The sequence below is a fragment of the Triticum aestivum genome, chromosome 6A (assembly GCF_018294505.1).
Source record: "Triticum aestivum cultivar Chinese Spring chromosome 6A, IWGSC CS RefSeq v2.1, whole genome shotgun sequence".
NCBI classification, from domain to species: Eukaryota; Viridiplantae; Streptophyta; class Magnoliopsida; order Poales; family Poaceae; genus Triticum; species Triticum aestivum.
Genome location: NC_057809.1, coordinates 611,589,271 through 611,606,111, shown reverse-complemented (window position 1 = coordinate 611,606,111; position 16,841 = coordinate 611,589,271). Strand labels below are relative to the sequence as shown.

At 43.2% G+C, this 16,841-nt stretch overlaps 2 protein-coding genes across 4 annotated transcripts; one reads left to right on the top strand and one right to left on the bottom strand.

Annotated features, from left to right (window-relative positions):
- Positions 1-2,451: 2,451 nt before the first annotated feature.
- Positions 2,452-16,613, top strand: LOC123129031 (uncharacterized). Of its 3 annotated transcripts, none has more exons than XR_006463578.1 (2): positions 2,452-2,903; positions 8,284-10,084. XR_006463578.1 is itself a non-coding variant. In XM_044549167.1 (2 exons), exons 1-2 carry the CDS (start codon positions 2,849-2,851, stop codon positions 15,620-15,622), a joined length of 786 nt encoding a protein of 261 aa, XP_044405102.1. In that variant the 5' UTR covers positions 2,502-2,848; the 3' UTR covers positions 15,623-16,613. The 3 variants fall into 3 exon arrangements, 2 of the variants coding, with proteins under 2 accessions (XP_044405102.1, XP_044405103.1); XM_044549167.1 differs by lacking the exon at positions 8,284-10,084 and adding an exon at positions 14,892-16,613 and having other exon boundaries at positions 2,502-2,903; XM_044549168.1 differs by lacking the exons at positions 2,452-2,903; positions 8,284-10,084 and adding exons at positions 13,584-13,862; positions 14,892-16,613.
- LOC123129030 (uncharacterized) lies at positions 10,667-13,103 on the bottom strand. The gene is made up of 3 exons (XM_044549166.1): positions 12,608-13,103; positions 11,607-12,509; positions 10,667-11,462 (listed from the first exon to the last, which is right to left on the bottom strand). Exons 1-3 carry the CDS (start codon positions 12,641-12,643, stop codon positions 10,950-10,952), a joined length of 1,452 nt encoding a protein of 483 aa, XP_044405101.1. The 5' UTR covers positions 12,644-13,103; the 3' UTR covers positions 10,667-10,949.
- Positions 16,614-16,841: the final 228 nt, after the last annotated feature.

Genomic DNA, 16,841 nt, shown 5'->3' with positions numbered 1-16,841 from the left:
AAGTAGAGGCATACTAGTGACACTCTATTTGTCTATGTATTCACACAATTATTATATTTCCGGTTAATACAATTCTAGCATGAATAATAAGCATTTATCATGATATAAGAAAATAAATAATAACTTTATTATTGCCTCTAGGGCATATTTCCTTCAGTGGGGTGCCTGCTTTAGCTTCTCCGGTTGTCGGATCTAAGAGAAGGATGTCGTCTCATCATGTTCCAAAGTTTGGTCTGCGTTGTGGTTCACTTGCGCTTCATATAGAGGTTAGTAAGAAATGATTGTGATTACTGCGCAAAAAAGATTATTGTGATTCTTCTATTCACTTATTTCAACAATTTTTTAGCATTGCAGATCATAGTTTAATTATTTTAGATGTTCTTTTTAATGCGAGTTTTTTAAAGCACATGAAGACAATCATGGTCATTACGATTGACGGATTTGATGGTTTACCTGTATAGAAATTTACTAAGGATCCATTAGCAGCGCAGTTCATAAAAAGCTCGATCCACTCAATTTCTGGGAAAGAGTAATTTGTTTTTACTAGGGATTCCTAGTTATTAGAGCTTCTATTTCCTTCTTAGGTTGGTCGTAATGATAATATCGTAGTTAGTATCATACATACCAATTAGGTAATTTTGATGAGGTGACACATAATTAAATGAAGAAAGAGCTGGTTAAGTATATTATATCATGATACCGTATCAAAATAAATATTATGCCACTATGTGTCATGCATGGTAATAAATAAAATCATTTATAATACTAATATGTGATACTATGCATTAGAAAGGTAGTATATCATACTAACTTATACCCATTACAATCAGCCTTAGCGAAGTATGTAAGACCTTGTATAATACAAGGTGCTTAGAAATGTGCATAATAAAATAAATCAAGTTTTCAAAGCATCGATGCTTATCTTTATTACACGAGGTGTCTAATTAAGTGTATCATTTAAAAAAAATGGGAGTATCATACAAATCCCTTTTAGGGTTTGCATCCGACAAAACCCGTTTTCCCTCGCTGCAATCTAGCACCCTCCGGCGAAAAAGTTGAGATCCCTCCGGTTGTCGTTCGACGCGCGCACAGCCAAAAAAATCCGGCCCCGATGGCGAGCGCTGGTCGCGAGCGAGGTGGATGAACTTCGACCGGCTCAACGAAATCTTTTGGTCAACCACGAAATCAGATACGTATGTAATGGGTACCCATTGCCATCCCAAAATTAACTCAAGGAGATGAGAGCTGGGGTAGGAGTAATAACTCCTTTTGCCTTCTGCCTGACCATCGATGATGACTGATTCCGACCTCTTTGATGAGCACTTGCTATTGGCGCCCCTGACGAAAAGTTCCGTCGCCCTCCTCCTGGTACCACCTTCCCTCCTCCTCCCGCCGCTCCACAATAGCTAGCCTCTACTCAGAGCTGCTCGGCAGCAGCTGCCCTCGCTCCATGAGACCCTGACCTCCCGCCAGCCCCTTGTCGGCGAGCGCTCGCCGACGGGGATGACTCCCTCCTCCGTGCTCAAAAGAACTGAGCAGAAAACACGTGAAAAAGCCCGACACGCGTCGATCATAGATGCAGGCGGAGCGGGACGCAAGGATGGCCTCGGAGTAGGCGGCATGGATGGCGTCCGGCGAATGATCCGATGCTCGTACATTGATTTCATTTTGGCATGTCCGGTTGCTTTGCTTTGTTGAACTATGGTTTGTTTTGGTTTATTTTGATCTGTTGAATTGAAACAATCTGTATCCTATGATCGACGTGCGTGAATTGGATGAATTTGAGATTTCAAATTAGAGGTGTGTAAATATACAGTCCTGTGTTATCAGCGAATGCAGGGGCCGGATTTGTTAAGTCTAATTAGAATTGGAGTTTTGTTGGAAGACGAAACCCAAGATTTTATGACAAGATTCACGAACAGGGAACACGCACATATAGCTGTCGAGAAAGCACAAACCAATCAAAACAAACGGCTGAAATCGTTTCTCGTGGATCAGTGACATGGCGTCCATGAGTACTCCTTCTCTCTCAGTTTATAAGGCATGCGCATACCTCTAAGTCGTTAATTTGATCAACATAATACAAATCATATATTACAAAAAATATACCGATATAACTTTCAGATGTTCTATTTTCAAACGATATAATCTTGTGTTATATAGTTTATATTACAATGATAAAATTAACAACCTAAGTATATATATATACACGTAAGACTTGTAAACTGAAACGGAGGGAGCACATTTTTTCACGGGCCCATGCAAGTGGAGACATCGGGTGGTGGCGAGCAGTCTGTACAATCGATGGGACCGGGCCATTTGTCTGCAAATCGTGGAAAGCACGGTTAAGAACTCCTTGATCAGCAATCTCACCGACTCCTGGGCCAAATATCAGACGGCCCCAGCATCCAGTGACTTGGCACTAGTTCGGCAACGTTGCGTGGTCGGGGCTGTAGCCTCTCTCTCGCCCATCCATCCCCATAAAATAAACTAGGCAGACTCCCCGTTCGGCCCTGCCTCTGCCTCTCTCTCTCTTTCTTTCAGATCTCGCCCATCCATAAAATAAACTAGGCATCGCAACCATGCCATCTCTACCACGATTCAATCCTACCAGGTGCGCCGCGCCGATCTCCGTCTAACGGAACGGATCCAGCCGAGGACCTGTTCTTGAGCATCGAGGGGATTTTGGCCTGCGGCGCGACTTAGGCCCTCCGCTCTGGGGGCGGACGGAGCTATAGTGCAAAATCTAGGAGCCGTGGCCTTAATCTCCCTCCACCCATGTGTGCAAGGTTGAGCAAGGCCTAAAGGAATTCGACGCCTTCTAAATCAGGCCACGGAGATTCACGCCATGTGTGCTGATTTTGTCATGGATCTTGGCGCTGCAAAGTCCGACTACCACATAGGTAATTACTATTGAAACTTAAGTTCTTTTTATTGTCGACTTATTCTTCCACTATTAATGAGGTTGAATACTTCGTTTGTTCCTTTTGTTTCCGATTTTTACCGATATAAGACTTTTTCGCTTGACCCTGTCATAGTGCGAAAAACCGTCTTATATTTTTTTATACGTAGGGAGTACTAATTAATCCTCGGGATTATGTGCCATTAACTAGGATTTACCCTTTTAACCATTTACTCTCTAGTTTTGGAGTTATCACAGATTAAGGTATTTTATTTTGGATTTGGTTCATAATTTTGACATCGACATGCATGATTCTAAATAAATAAAATATGCTCCTCGCAATAAATAAATAAATAAAATATGAATTTTTATTTTATGATGAATCTAATGAGACCGATTTGATATTATGAATATTGATACAAAATTTATCTATAAATTTGGTCAAACTTAAGGAGGTACGTATTTTATAAAAATTATTGCACCTTGTATTTTGAAATAGGGAAACTATAAAAATTATGAAAACCAACAACACGAATGACCCAGCAAAGAGCGCCCAACCCTTCTGGTACACGGTTATTCTTCGTGGAGTAGTATGAACTAACAAGACATGAGAATCCCATTGGAGTTGACATATATTAGTTGGACTTTACTCGCAATTTATGGGTAAGCCACTGAATTTGGGGTGACGCTGCCAATGAAGGAAATATGCCCTAGAGGCAATAATAAAGTTATTATTTATTTCCTTATATCATGATAAATGTTTATTATTCATGCTAGAATTGTATTAACCGGAAACATAATATATGTGTGAATACATAGACAAACAGAGTGTCACTAGTATGCCTCTACTTGACTAGCTCGTTAATCAAAGATGGTTATGTTTCCTAACCATGAACAAAGAGTTGTTATTTGATTAACGAGGTCACATCATTAGTTGAATGATCTGATTGACATGACCCATTTCATTAGCTTAGCACCCGATCGTTTAGTATGTTGCTGTTGCTATTCTTCATGACTTATACATGTTCCTATAACTATGAGATTATGCAACTCCCGTTTACCAGAGGAACACTTTGGGTACTACCAAACGTCACAACGTAACTGGGTGATTATAAAGGAGTACTACAGGTGTCTCCAATGGTAGATGTTGGGTTGGCGTATTTCGAGATTAGGGTTTGTCACTCCGATTGTCGGAGAGGTATCTCTGGGCCCTCTCGGTAATACACATCACATAAGCCTTGCAAGCATAATAACTAAGATGTTAGTTATGAGATGATGTATTACGGAACGAGTAAAGAGACTTGCCAGTAACGAGATTGAACTAGGTATTGGATACCGACGATCGAATCTCGGGCAAGTAACATACCGATGACAAAGGGAACAACGTATGTTGTTATGCGGTCTGACCGATAAAGATCTTCGTAGAATATGTAGGAGCCAATATGGGCATCCAGGTCCCGCTATTGGTTATTGACCGGAGACGTGTCTCGGTCATGTCTACATTGTTCTTGAACCGTAGGGTCCGCACGCTTAAGGTTTCGATGACAGTTATATTATGAGTTTATGAGTTTTGATGTACCGAAGGAGTTCGGAGTCCCGGATGAAATCGGGGACATGACGAGGAGTCTCGAAATGGTCGAGACGTAAAGATCGATATATTGGACGACTATATTCGGACATCGGAAAGGATCCGAGTGATTCGGGTATTTTCGGAGGTACCGGGGAGTTACGGGAATACGGGGAAGAGTAATGGGCCTTGATGGGCTTTAGTGGGAAGAGGAAAAGGCTGCTGCGCCCCCCCTCCCCTTTGGTCCGAATTGGACTAGGGAAAAGGGGGCCGGCCACCTCTCCTTCTCCTCCTATTCCTTCTCCCTTCCTCCCCTTTTGGTGGACTCCTACTAGGACTTGGAGTCCTAGTAGGACTCCCATCCTGGCCGCACCCTATGCCTTGGCCGGCCTCCTCCTCCTCCATCCTTTATATACAGGGGCAGGGGGCACCCCATAGACACACAAGTTGATTATTGTTGATCGTTCCTTAGCCGTGTGCGGTGCCCCCTGCCACCAAATTCCACCTCGGTCATATTGTTGTAGAGCTTAGGCGAAGCCCTGCGTCGGTAGAACATCAAGATCGTCACCACGCCGTCGTGCTGACAGAACTCTTCCTCGACGCTTTGCTGGATCGAAGCCCGAGGATCGTCATCGAGCTGAACGTGTGCTAAGAACTCGGAGGTGCCGGAGTAACGGTGCTTCGATCGGTCGGATCGGGAAGAAGACGTACGACTACTTCCTCTACGTTGTGTGATCGCTTCCGCAGTCGGTCTGCGTTGGTACGTAGACAACACTTTCCCCTCTCGTTGCTATGCATCACCATGATCTTGCGTGTGCGTAGAATTTTTTTTAAAATTACTACGTTCCCCAACAGCCAATCAACAAAATCAACAAAATGAATACTGATTTTGCTATAGATACATCCGTTTCTACTTTGATTCTGCATTAGCGTGAGGTTACATGGAGACTTATTAAGTTGCACCTGCTCTTGGCAAACAAAATCAACAATATCGGCCTTCTTATTTCCCTAAATTTGCCTACCCTTATGTTCGGAGACTTGTCCCCCAGCCCTTTCCCTCACGTTGTTTACCAACGGAGGACACGGCTGCAGAGTGTCATCCTAATCAAGTTGTACTAACAAGATGAATCATCACCAGTAGATTACTACCACGACTTTAGACGACAATTTTGCATGCAACTGCAGCTGATCCATAAAACACCCAGCGCGTACACATCGTAATTAGTTGACCTCTCATCTTCATTTCTTGTCTTACCATCGGTGCCCGTAGATCAAAGAAGAAATGGAACTACTTGTTGCAGCAGTGGCATCATCATCAGTAAACAAGTCGAATTATACGGTCTGTTAGCTGCATGTGCTATACCTGACAGAAATACAAAGACCGACACACATCTACATGCTAGGGGGTGGTGATGATTTCGGGATCAGCTGAGCCCGAACTCAGAATCGAATATCCGCTTTTTAGATCACTAATTTAGTGATCTAAAGATTCATATAACTGAACTAGATCACCGTAAAGAAATATCTGCTTAATTACATTATTACTACCTTTAATTACATTAGTACTAATCTATGTCAATATAAAAAGACCTAAAGGAGAGATCTAATTAATCTCGGCCATCAGATCATGTCAATCCAACGATCTAGACCGAGCGCTCAATATGTTTAACATGCAGTTAATTTCATGCCAAATATAGTGCTAACCACATAATAACACGCAAATAATATTCTAATTAGTACCCGCATCCACTTAATATACTTTCAAATTAACGTGCATTGAACATACACATTGACTAGTGTAACTAAAGAATCGAATATCTGCTTTTTAGATCACTAATATCCGCTTCTTGATTGGGGCTGTGTGGCAGTGACGATGTCCCTCAGTAGTAATAATGTCTTCCATGTCTGATTTCCGTCCCATGATGGTATGTCTAGCATCGTCGGAGGTCATGTGGAGGTGTGTCACTGTCAAATCTCATGGGATTGGTGCTGGTCTTTGGTGGATCTATTCGGATCCAGTTTTCGTCTTCTTTCGTGTGCTTAGAGGTTTGATCTTTCTGATCTGGGACTCTCTTCATCGGCGATGGTTGCCGCTCTGTTGCACTGGTTCTTTGGGGCCTTATCACGGCGTCTTCCCCAACTGTCTACTACAATAAGGTTTGCTCGACTCCGGTGAGGTAGGGTCGATGATGACGGCATGCCTTCGGCTCACTCCAGTGTTTGTAGCCGTCACTAGGTGGTCCATAGACTTGGTTATGATTATGAATAGATTGAAAAGTTCTCTCGCAAAAAGGGGTCATTTTTGCTTGGTTTCTTATATAGCATGGGGGCAACTATATGCATTTTTTCCCTGCGTGAAAGAGAGACTCACTGTTTCATAAGTGTTTGCAAATCAGGGATTATCAGGAGGGGTGGCTGTGCTGCGTTAGCAGGTGATGGTGGATCTGATTATCAAAGTTCTTTTTGTTCCTTTTTGGGAATTTTTTCACAAGTACAATGGAAGGTTCAGTTTATTTCCAAAATATTTTTAGATTTTAGATTTTTTATTTAATTACTATTTTCCATATTGGGTGTATGCACACCTATAGACCAAACGTCTGCCTCCACATATTATCATGCTATTTACACAAAAGTTATCGGGGGTATGTTTTTAATAAAAAAACCTGGGGTCAAAAATTTACAGCGGTGTGTGTTATCATGTATGCGGTGCATATATTGTTATATAATTTAGTATTTACACATTAGTTACCGGTGATAAGTTTTCACCCCTTCCCTCCGGGTCAAAAAGTTACCATGGTGTTTGTTCGTAGGTTATCAGATCTGTGATGCGTATGTTATCATATTATTTACACATAAATTATCGGAGGTATGTTTTTCAATAATATATTTTTGTGTCAAAGTTACATAAATTATCAGGTCTGTGGTGCGTATATTATCATGATATTTATACAAAAATTACTGGGGTATGTTTGAACCACTTTTTTCCCGAGTGAAAGTTACCATGGTGTTTATGACATGAGCAGCCTGGTAACTTTACCATGAGCTGACTGATAACTATGACAGGAGCAGGCTAGTAACCATAGTACAAGCCGTCTGATAACTATCGCATGAGAATACCCAATATCTTCAAGTTGAGTATTCATGAACCAGTGTAAAAAGTAAAAGAAAAATGTGACCCGATGGAGAATGTGGAGAAACATCGTGAAGCCACGTGAACTACTCCCTCGTTTCTAAATATAAGTCTTTGTAGAGATTTCACTATGGACTACATACGAAGCAAAATAAGCGAATCAACACTCTAGAATACATTTAGATACATCCGTATGTGGTTCATAGTGAAATCTTTACAAAGACTTATATTTAGAAACGGAGGAAGTAGTGTGTAATGTAAAGGGAAACGGTAGAATAATCGGTCTGATCGCTATTTGTTTGAGTTACAACTAATAGTACAAAGATACATGTAGCATGTGGTGTTGTGTGCGACTAAGAAAAGAACGTGTGTTGTGTGTAATGAAAAAATGTGTGCTAGACTAAATGGTTCATAGCATTTTGTTTTTTTTGGCTTTTTACCTTGGACTTGCAAGAGAAGCGAAGACGTGGCTTGCAAAGCACGTGAAAAAAAAAAGAGAAAACAGGCCACACGTGGGGAGGGAATTGATCATGGCCGAGCGATTCTAATCATTTGGTTCTACTCCCTCCATTTTTAAATATAAGTTTTTCTAGAGATTTTAATATGAACTAAGTAAATCTACATTCTAAAACACGTCTATATTGCACCTCCTCCGTTTTGCTTAATGGCGTTTCGGGCCGTCAGTTTGCCTGCCTTGCAGGTGTCAGACAAGGTGACCCATTCTTCCCGTTGATTTTTGTGCTGGCAGCTGACCTTCTGCAAGCTGCGGTCAATGACGCTTTTCGTCAACAGAAAATCCAGTTGCCAATTCCGGCTAGGGGCTCCACTGATTATCCTGTCATTCAATACACAGATGACACTATACTCTTAATGCCAGCCTGCCCCCAGCAGGTCAAGAACATGAAACTCCTCCTCACGGACTATGCTGAATCCATTGGGCTTAAATTGAACTTCAGTAAATCTCTGCTGATTCCCATTAATGGACGAGGCCTTAGCAACCCACCTTGCTCAGCTTTGGCAATGCAACATTGGCACTATGCCTTTTACTTATCTAGGCTTGCCCATGGGGACTACGAAGCCCTCCATGGTTGACCTAATGCCCTTCGTGGAGCGTACTGAACACAAATTATCGTCCACTCTTTACATGCTGGACCAGGGGAGCAAGTTGACTCTTCTCAACTCTCTGATCACATCCATGCTAATATACCCAATGTGCACATTGAAGTTTCCACCCAAGCTAATTGAACACCTGGATAAGATACGTAGAAGATGCTTGTGACGCAAGCAATCTGATCAGGGAGAGATTGTCAACTCTTTGGCTGCTTGGGATCTCGTTTGTCGTCCAAAAACCCATGGTGGACTTGGCATCATCAACATCAAAACACAGAACATTGCTCTCCTGCTGAAGTTTCTTCATAATTTCTACAACAGAAAAGACCTCCCCTGGGTTAACTTGATCTGGGCCACGTACTACAATAACAAAGTGCCGCATGCCACGGAGCCATGCGGCTCCTTCTGGTGGCGCGATGTCATGAACCTGTCTGACATATATCGCGGGATATCTTCGGTGCATATTGGCGATGGGACAACTGCCCTTTTTTGGAAGGATTTATGGAAAGAACACATAACCCAAGATGAATTCCCAAGGGCCTTCTCCTTCACTAAATTGGAGGATGCCTCAGTTGCAAGCTTTCTGGCGATCAATAACGTGCAATCTGGCTTTCATCTTCCCCTCTCTGTTCAAGCGCGAGAAGAACTCAGGCATCTTCAGGAATTTAGTGCTGACACAGAGCCTGACGTCGCCACAAAGGATATTTGGACCTACACATGGGGACCACACTATACATCAGCCAAGTACTACAAGTTCTTCTTTCGAAACGTCGTAGCCGATGATGCCTTCTCCTGGATCTGGAAATCCAAATGCACGATGAAAATAAAGATCTTCACCTGGCTACTCCTGGCCGACAGAGTTAACACAAGAAACATGCTAAAGAGGCAACACTATCATGTGGGAGATGATGCCAACTGTTCATTATGTACCCAGCAAGAGGAAGAAACGGTTGAGCACTTATTCTTCAGGTGCCCTTTCAGTCAACAATGTTGGGACATTCTCGGCATCACATGGCCAAGTATTGGCAACAGACTCTCTCTCATCCATGCAGGGCGTCGGGCCTGGCAAACACACATATTCATGGAAATCTTCATGTTGTCTGCTTGGAGCATTTGGAAGGAACGCAACGGCCTAATATTTAGGGGGGGGGGGGGGGGGTCCCACACACCCTTGCCTCATGGAGAGAGCGCCTTAAAGTTGACCTAGCCCTTCTATGCCATAGGGTTAAGCCCTCCTTGGCTGAGTTCATTACTTTGTTTTTAGACACTACATTGTAACTCTCATTTCATTTCATCCTATTTCTATGATCAAAACCCCCACACCCATGTGGTTTGTGGTGACTTTGATCCTAGGAATCATGAGCAATTGCTTATGAACCCCCCCCCCCCCCCCCCCCATGTAACTGTTCCTGATTAATATATGTCAGTAGGATCCTCTCCTACTGTCTTTGATTGTTCAAAAAAAAACACGTCTATATTTAAGCGTATGTAGTCCATATTCAAATCTATGAAAAAACTTATATTTAAAAACAGAGGGAGTATATCGCTATTTTCAGGACGTTCGCCAAATACCTTTCTCCTAAAAATATATTCCTGCAAGCACCTTGATCAGAAACGTCTGTCGTTTGAGTACAATTAACGAACTAGGACAGCCGTGCTAGCTATAGCCGGTCAAGTAAATAAGCACTAAAATCTCTTCTGTGCACACAAACAGGAGCTTTCTTTTCTGGACAAATAGCCAACGTGCGAAGACGCTAACCCCACATCAGGTCATGTACATCTCGTGGTAAAAAAAAACAAGTGTAAAGATCGATGATGAACTGATCGAGAGTTGCAAATCTTCAGCAAAGCATTTCCCAAGGAACTGCTCTCGCTGGCCGCTGGGAACAGACCACTGTGCAGCAAAGCTTGCGTTTGCATTTCCATGAAAAACAGCGAGTGCAGTGGCTCTCAAAAATAAAAGATAGAAAAAAATTAACAGAATATTGACTGTATATTCAACATAAGCACGCGCGGCCTCAACATAGATGTGCTTATTTTATCCGTTCACTTGTCGGGAATTTAAATGAGTTCTTCCAACAAATTGATAGACGAGATACTCCCTCTGTTCATAAATATAAGACGTTTCAGAGACTTGTATGGTTGGTCTAAAACGTCTACTTTTATGGACAAGAGGGAGCACATTACTGCAGAAAACCAACATTGCTCCTTCCAACCACATTCATGTTCAAATCAACTGTTTATGAGCAAAAGTGAATATCAGGACAAGCCACCGCCGACGCCGCTGCCATCTTCTTCCTCAACGAATCCATCTCCTCGCTGGTCCGTGGATAACCCGAAGGACGAACCTCAGCATGAGGAAACTTTTCAGCACAGAGCTTGCATGCCTTCCTGTCGTGCAGAGATACCTTCCTGATATTCACCGCAGCTTGAATAACACGCCTGACATATCTTGTGAAATTGCCATCGGACTGGAAGCCGTAAATAGTTAGCCTCGCCAGATTCTTGTGCTTAAAATCAGGATCAGATGCCTCCCACTTCACTTCTGTTTTCTTGGAGTAACTCTCATGTGACTTCTTTCGGCACTTATGATCCCATACTGTGATGCAAAGGTCCTCTACCGACGGTGCAGCTTCAAGAAGGAACATTGTCCAAGATATATCACATTCTTCAGGAAGGTGATCCAGATTCACAAACCGTAATCTGGCGAGAACAGGAGCAAGCACTCTCGGGCATTCTGGTTGAACCCATATCTGGGAGAGATAAAACAAATTAGAAGTATTAATGCGTGCAGGTTGTGAGTAAATTGCATCATCAAGTGATGCATAAGTTACTACCGTCAGATATAAACATCATACAATAAACAAGAATGGGATAGAGATGATTAGAGTGAGTACCTTTTCACTTCGAAACTCCAGAAATAAATCGTTTACAGTAGGGGCATTAGCAAGCAGCTTGCTTAAGTTGTGGGTCTTGCCTGAAAAGTTTGGATTAGCAAGACTGAGCTTGGAAAGCTGAGGGACAAAACCAAGAACCAACGGATTTTCATCACAGGGCCAATCACCAAAGGTCATCCTTTGGAGCTTTGGTAGAGAGCTGAGCTCCACTGTTTTGAATACACAATAGGACATAAAAAGCTCGACGAGTTGAGTGTGTTCCACATGCAGAACCGAACCGATCCCCACGCCACACATGAAGAAAGACAGTGACTCCAGCCGCTTGCAATTGCTTAGGATGTTGGGTATGTCTGATTCACCAAACCTCATATTTCGTAGATGCAGCCGCGTGAGACCAGCAAATGCATCTGGACAATCATGAACAAAATTATTGAACTGCTTAGCAAAGAGCAGGCGATAGGCATCAGTGCAAAGATGGAAATCCACCGGCGTCATGATCTCAAACTCAGCTGAATCAAATTTCTGAGTTGTCATGGCGAGGCCAACGGATTTGCCGATGGAAAGACAGCGAGAAGGACTCAAGACAAATTTGAGCTTCAGCTTGCGAATGGTGATGTGTGGAGGCCTCCTACTAAGAATCTTGTTGGTCACATCAGCCACGACATCACTTTTTTGAAACAAATCACGAGGGCTGAGATCAATGACGATCTGCGAGAGCATAGCTGGCAGCTTCTGCATCTGCTTCGAAAGGATGCAGGTTCTTACAGCATCAAGTGTGCCCACCCTCTCGAGAATGTTGAGCAGCACATCGGCGGGCAGCTCACTTAGCTTGCCCCCATTACAAGCTTGTATATGGGCAGGCAGCTTGCTTAGCATGCCTCCAGTACCAACTTCTGCCTTCGACTGCATTTTGCGAGGTGGAAGATTAGTCATCGGTGATAGATCGATAAATTGACTTTCATAAAATGAATGAATGAAACAAAACATAAGCACCGACTTACGTTCCGTCGGTGGCGGCGACCCCTATTAAACTTCATGTTGATGCGATGACAAAAGAGACCAACTTGCGAGGATAAACAGAACACAAACAAAAACGAATCTTGAACGGATGACCCCTCCGTGTGCGACAATCGCCGGCGCCCAGCCTGATCTTATTATATAGCCTCCTCGGATCCCAATCCCAAAAGAAGAGACGGAGACGGAGGAGGTTTTCGAATCCTCTTCAAGCCGGTGTAGAATCCGTAAGCCGACGGATTAACTATTATCTCACGCGACGCAGACATACAAAAACAGCTCCTTTTTCCTCTTGGAATCCCAAGACAGAACGAAATTGGCACCTGTCCCTTCCTTCTTCGAATCCGACTGCTGAATGAATTTCATCTTCCTTCTTCATCTGGAAGGTAGCATCTGGAGCGGAGCTGGTTTAGGGGACAAGTCCGGGGAGGAGATCGGTGGCCGCCGCCGGAGGGTGGGTGGGGAGGGGACAGCGTTAGGGCAGACGATGTATGTGCATATATCTCCTCTGGTGGACCGATTAAGATTGGGCTCGGGCTAAGGTACACAATTGAGCCCATAGGCCCATTTCAACACAACTGTGTAAGGCTATGAAGAACACTCAAATGCGGCCCACTAAAGATCTTCCAATTTCAAGGCACATAGCTTCGCTAAATCTTTCGCTCCAAAAAAAAAAGCTTCGCTAAATCAATTTAAAAAACCCTCGCTAAATACGCTCTAGGTATTCCTGTGGGCCGTCATCTATGGCTCATTCAGTCCCCCGGTCTACATTGTATCTTGATCGAAAGTTCTCAAAAGAGGTAAATGCACTGGTGGTACATGAAGTTGCTTACAATGTGCAGTTTGGTGCCTGATGTTGCAAAATACGAAAAAGTGATGCCAAAAGTTGTTTCTACGAGCACGTACGGTTCAAAACAGAGGTGACGCCGTACCCTGACTCGCGGGGCCCAGCTGCAGCGGCTGGAAGCGGTAGGAAAGTGGCTGGTGCGTGGCGGTTTTGCAGAAACACTCCTAACCTCATACCGATTCCCAGAAAAAAATGCCGAAACGGCGGGAGAAGGCAGTTTTTTCGTTTTTTGCGATTTTGTCCTGGGATCGCCTGTTCGTACGCCTTCTTTCTTTCCTTCTCTTCCCGATCAACTCGAGGCGGCGACGAACGTGGCGACAGTCCAGCACGGTGGGTGGCGGCGATGACGGGCGAGCCTCGGCGTCGGCTGCCCGGCGTGGACGCACCACACTATGGTGAGTTCCTTTCTCGTATGTTTCTCTCGTATGTGCCGTCTCTGCCCCCTCTCTGACCCTATTTAGGTTAGGGCTAAAAGGGTAACGATCATGATGTGGTAATCTGATTTTACACGTATGTTTCGTGTGTGCTGTGATTTGAGTATCTGTTCATCCATGAAGGATTAGATGGGCAAAAGAGCAGATTCGTTCCAGGGTTTAACAGGGGGTTTAAAGGTGGTTCCTTCATCCGATTTTGTTAAAGACAGACAGGAAGAACATATGTACTGGTCAAATAGAGCGTGGAGATGTAAATTTAGGTGAAATGGGCAACACTGTGTTAGCTCATACATCAAATTAATGTTGATTTACCTCTGCACATAACTGAATGTATGGCTTGCATGAGTTAACTGAATTTTTAACAGTTCAGACTTATCTGAATTTGTGGACAGATTCAGTTATCTGAATTTACGCACAGACTCACTTATCTGAATTTATGGACAGATTTAGTACATAGTTATTTATGGTACAACAATGTGTTAACTCAGCAATATAATTAATTTGATTTATGGTACAACCCATGAGAAGTTTTAACCTGTAATTGTAAGCTAGTCAGCCTACTCGGTAGATGCAATCATCAGCCACAAGACTGACGATGACAACACAGGAGCAGCTACATATTTATTACACACCTGGGAGTACAATGAGACATGCAAACTACAAGCGAGCCTTCTTCTACTACATAAGTTAACTGAATTATTAACAGTTTATAGTAATCTGAATTTGTGGACAGATTCAGTTCAGTTAACTGAATTTTTTGCCATATACATTTAAGTTTATTTGAGGACACTTTCAGTTATCTTAACTGTAGAATATAATTAGTTTACTGAAATTTTTGCCATATACATTTAACTTTATTTGAGGACACTTTCAGTTATCTTAACAGTACAATATAATTAGTTTACTAATTTTTTGTCAGTTTCAATAGTTTGTAGCATTATAGAGTTGTGTTAATTGGTTTGACAAATCAAGATGTATATTTGATTGCAGGATCTTTTGATGGCCTTTTCACCGTCGAAATACGCCACAGAGGATTTTTTTTTGGAAGTGACTGCAACATGACTTATATGGACTATGAAGTGGACCGGTTTGATAATTGTGATAGTGACACTTGGTCAGTACTGTGGATTGATGATTTTCTCAAGCAACTAGGTTATGACAGATCCGTGGACAAGCATGATGTCTATTGGTGCCAGCCTGGAAAGTCAGTAGCCGATGGACTGAAAGAGATTAAGTGTGATGCAGATATCTTGTTAATGATTTCAGCAACAACTAAGCATAAAAATTCTCTATTGATTATTGACCATGGTGATACTTGGCAAACTCTGACCACAGATGATGTGCTGCTAGATGGAGCTACTGAGCTGCCTAGAATTATAACCCCATCAAAAGTTAGCAAGGGAAAAGAAACTGCATGGTCTTCAGAAAATCCTAATAGTCCAAAACAGAAGAGAGAGAAGAGAGTTAGGAGGTCCATGTACTTTGGTGAAGGATCCAGTTCAGGTGTTGGTCATGTTGTTGAAGAAATGGAAGGAGGAGAGAGTAGAGAGGCAGAGGGACAAGAGGATAATTGTGATGAAGAAACGGATGAGGAGTTCTATGATAGTGATTTTGATGCAGAAGATGGTGATGATGATTTGTTTGACAAGATTGTGGACAAAGAAGTTGATGATCATAGAGAAAGTGAGTTCATACCTCTCCTTATACATCCTACTTACTAGCTTCTTCTCCAGTCCGTGCCTCTCCTTCTCATCAACCTTCTTGGCCTCCTTCTCCTTGATTAAATTCTCCAGGATCAAATTCTTGCTAGCTGACTCACCAATAAATTCCCATGGTTTGTCCACCCACTCCACATACTAGCGAACCCTGAAATCCTTTGCAAAATCTCATGGGCAAAAACATTTCACTATGAACTAGTTAAGCAACAACAAGAAATGACCAGTGAGCAGCAACAGACCTCATATTGACACCCCCAAAATGCAATTATCCAGCAACAGACCTCATATTGCACTCACCCAAAATCAAAATCCGGGAGCTCTTCATCCTAAAAAGGGAATACTTCCCCATTCATTTACAGGGCACCAACGAGAGTGAGAGAAATAAAGGGGTTGAGCACCAGCGGGGATTTTTTGGGGGGTTGTACTACACCTCCGACGAGATTTTGTACCATGGCTCGCCGGCGCCTGCCATCTCTGCTTGGGAGGTCTGACTGCACCTCCTCCACATTGCGCTAGCCGACGCCGACGCCGCCCACCTCCTCCATCCTCTTCTCTCAAGGGCTTCGTGGCCCTGTTCAGGCACCAGGCCATAGTCGCCGCAAAGCCGCCGTCGGCAGAAGTGTGTGATTGGGGGTTCTGCAAGGGTTAGGGATTGCAGGTGTGCACGATTCATGATCTCACTTCCACTTCGTACCGCTTCCAACCGCTGCCACTGGGCCCCGCGAGTCAGGATACGGCGTCACCTATGTTTTGAACCGTACATGCTCGCAGAAATAAGTTCTATAGCTGCAAGATGGAGGAGAACAGTTCTGTCAGTGAGCATATACTCAAAATGTCTGGGTATAATAATCACTTGATTCAGATGGGAGTTAATCTTCCGGATGATTGCGTCATTGACAGAATTCTCCAATCACTGCCACCAAGCTACAAGAGCTTCGTGATGAACTATAATATGCAAGGGATGAACAAGACTATTCCCGAGCTCTTCGCAATGCTGAAAGCTGCGGAGGTAGAAATCAAGAAGGAGCATCAAGTGTTGATGGTCAACAAGACCACTAGTTTCAAGAAAAAGGGCAAAGGGAAGAAGAAGGGGAACTTCAAGAAGAACAGCAAGCAAGTTGCTGCTCAGGAGGAGAAGCCCAAGTTTGGACCTAAGCCTGAAACTGAGTGCTTCTACTGCAAGCAGACTGGTCACTGGAAGCGGAACTGCCCCAAGTATTTG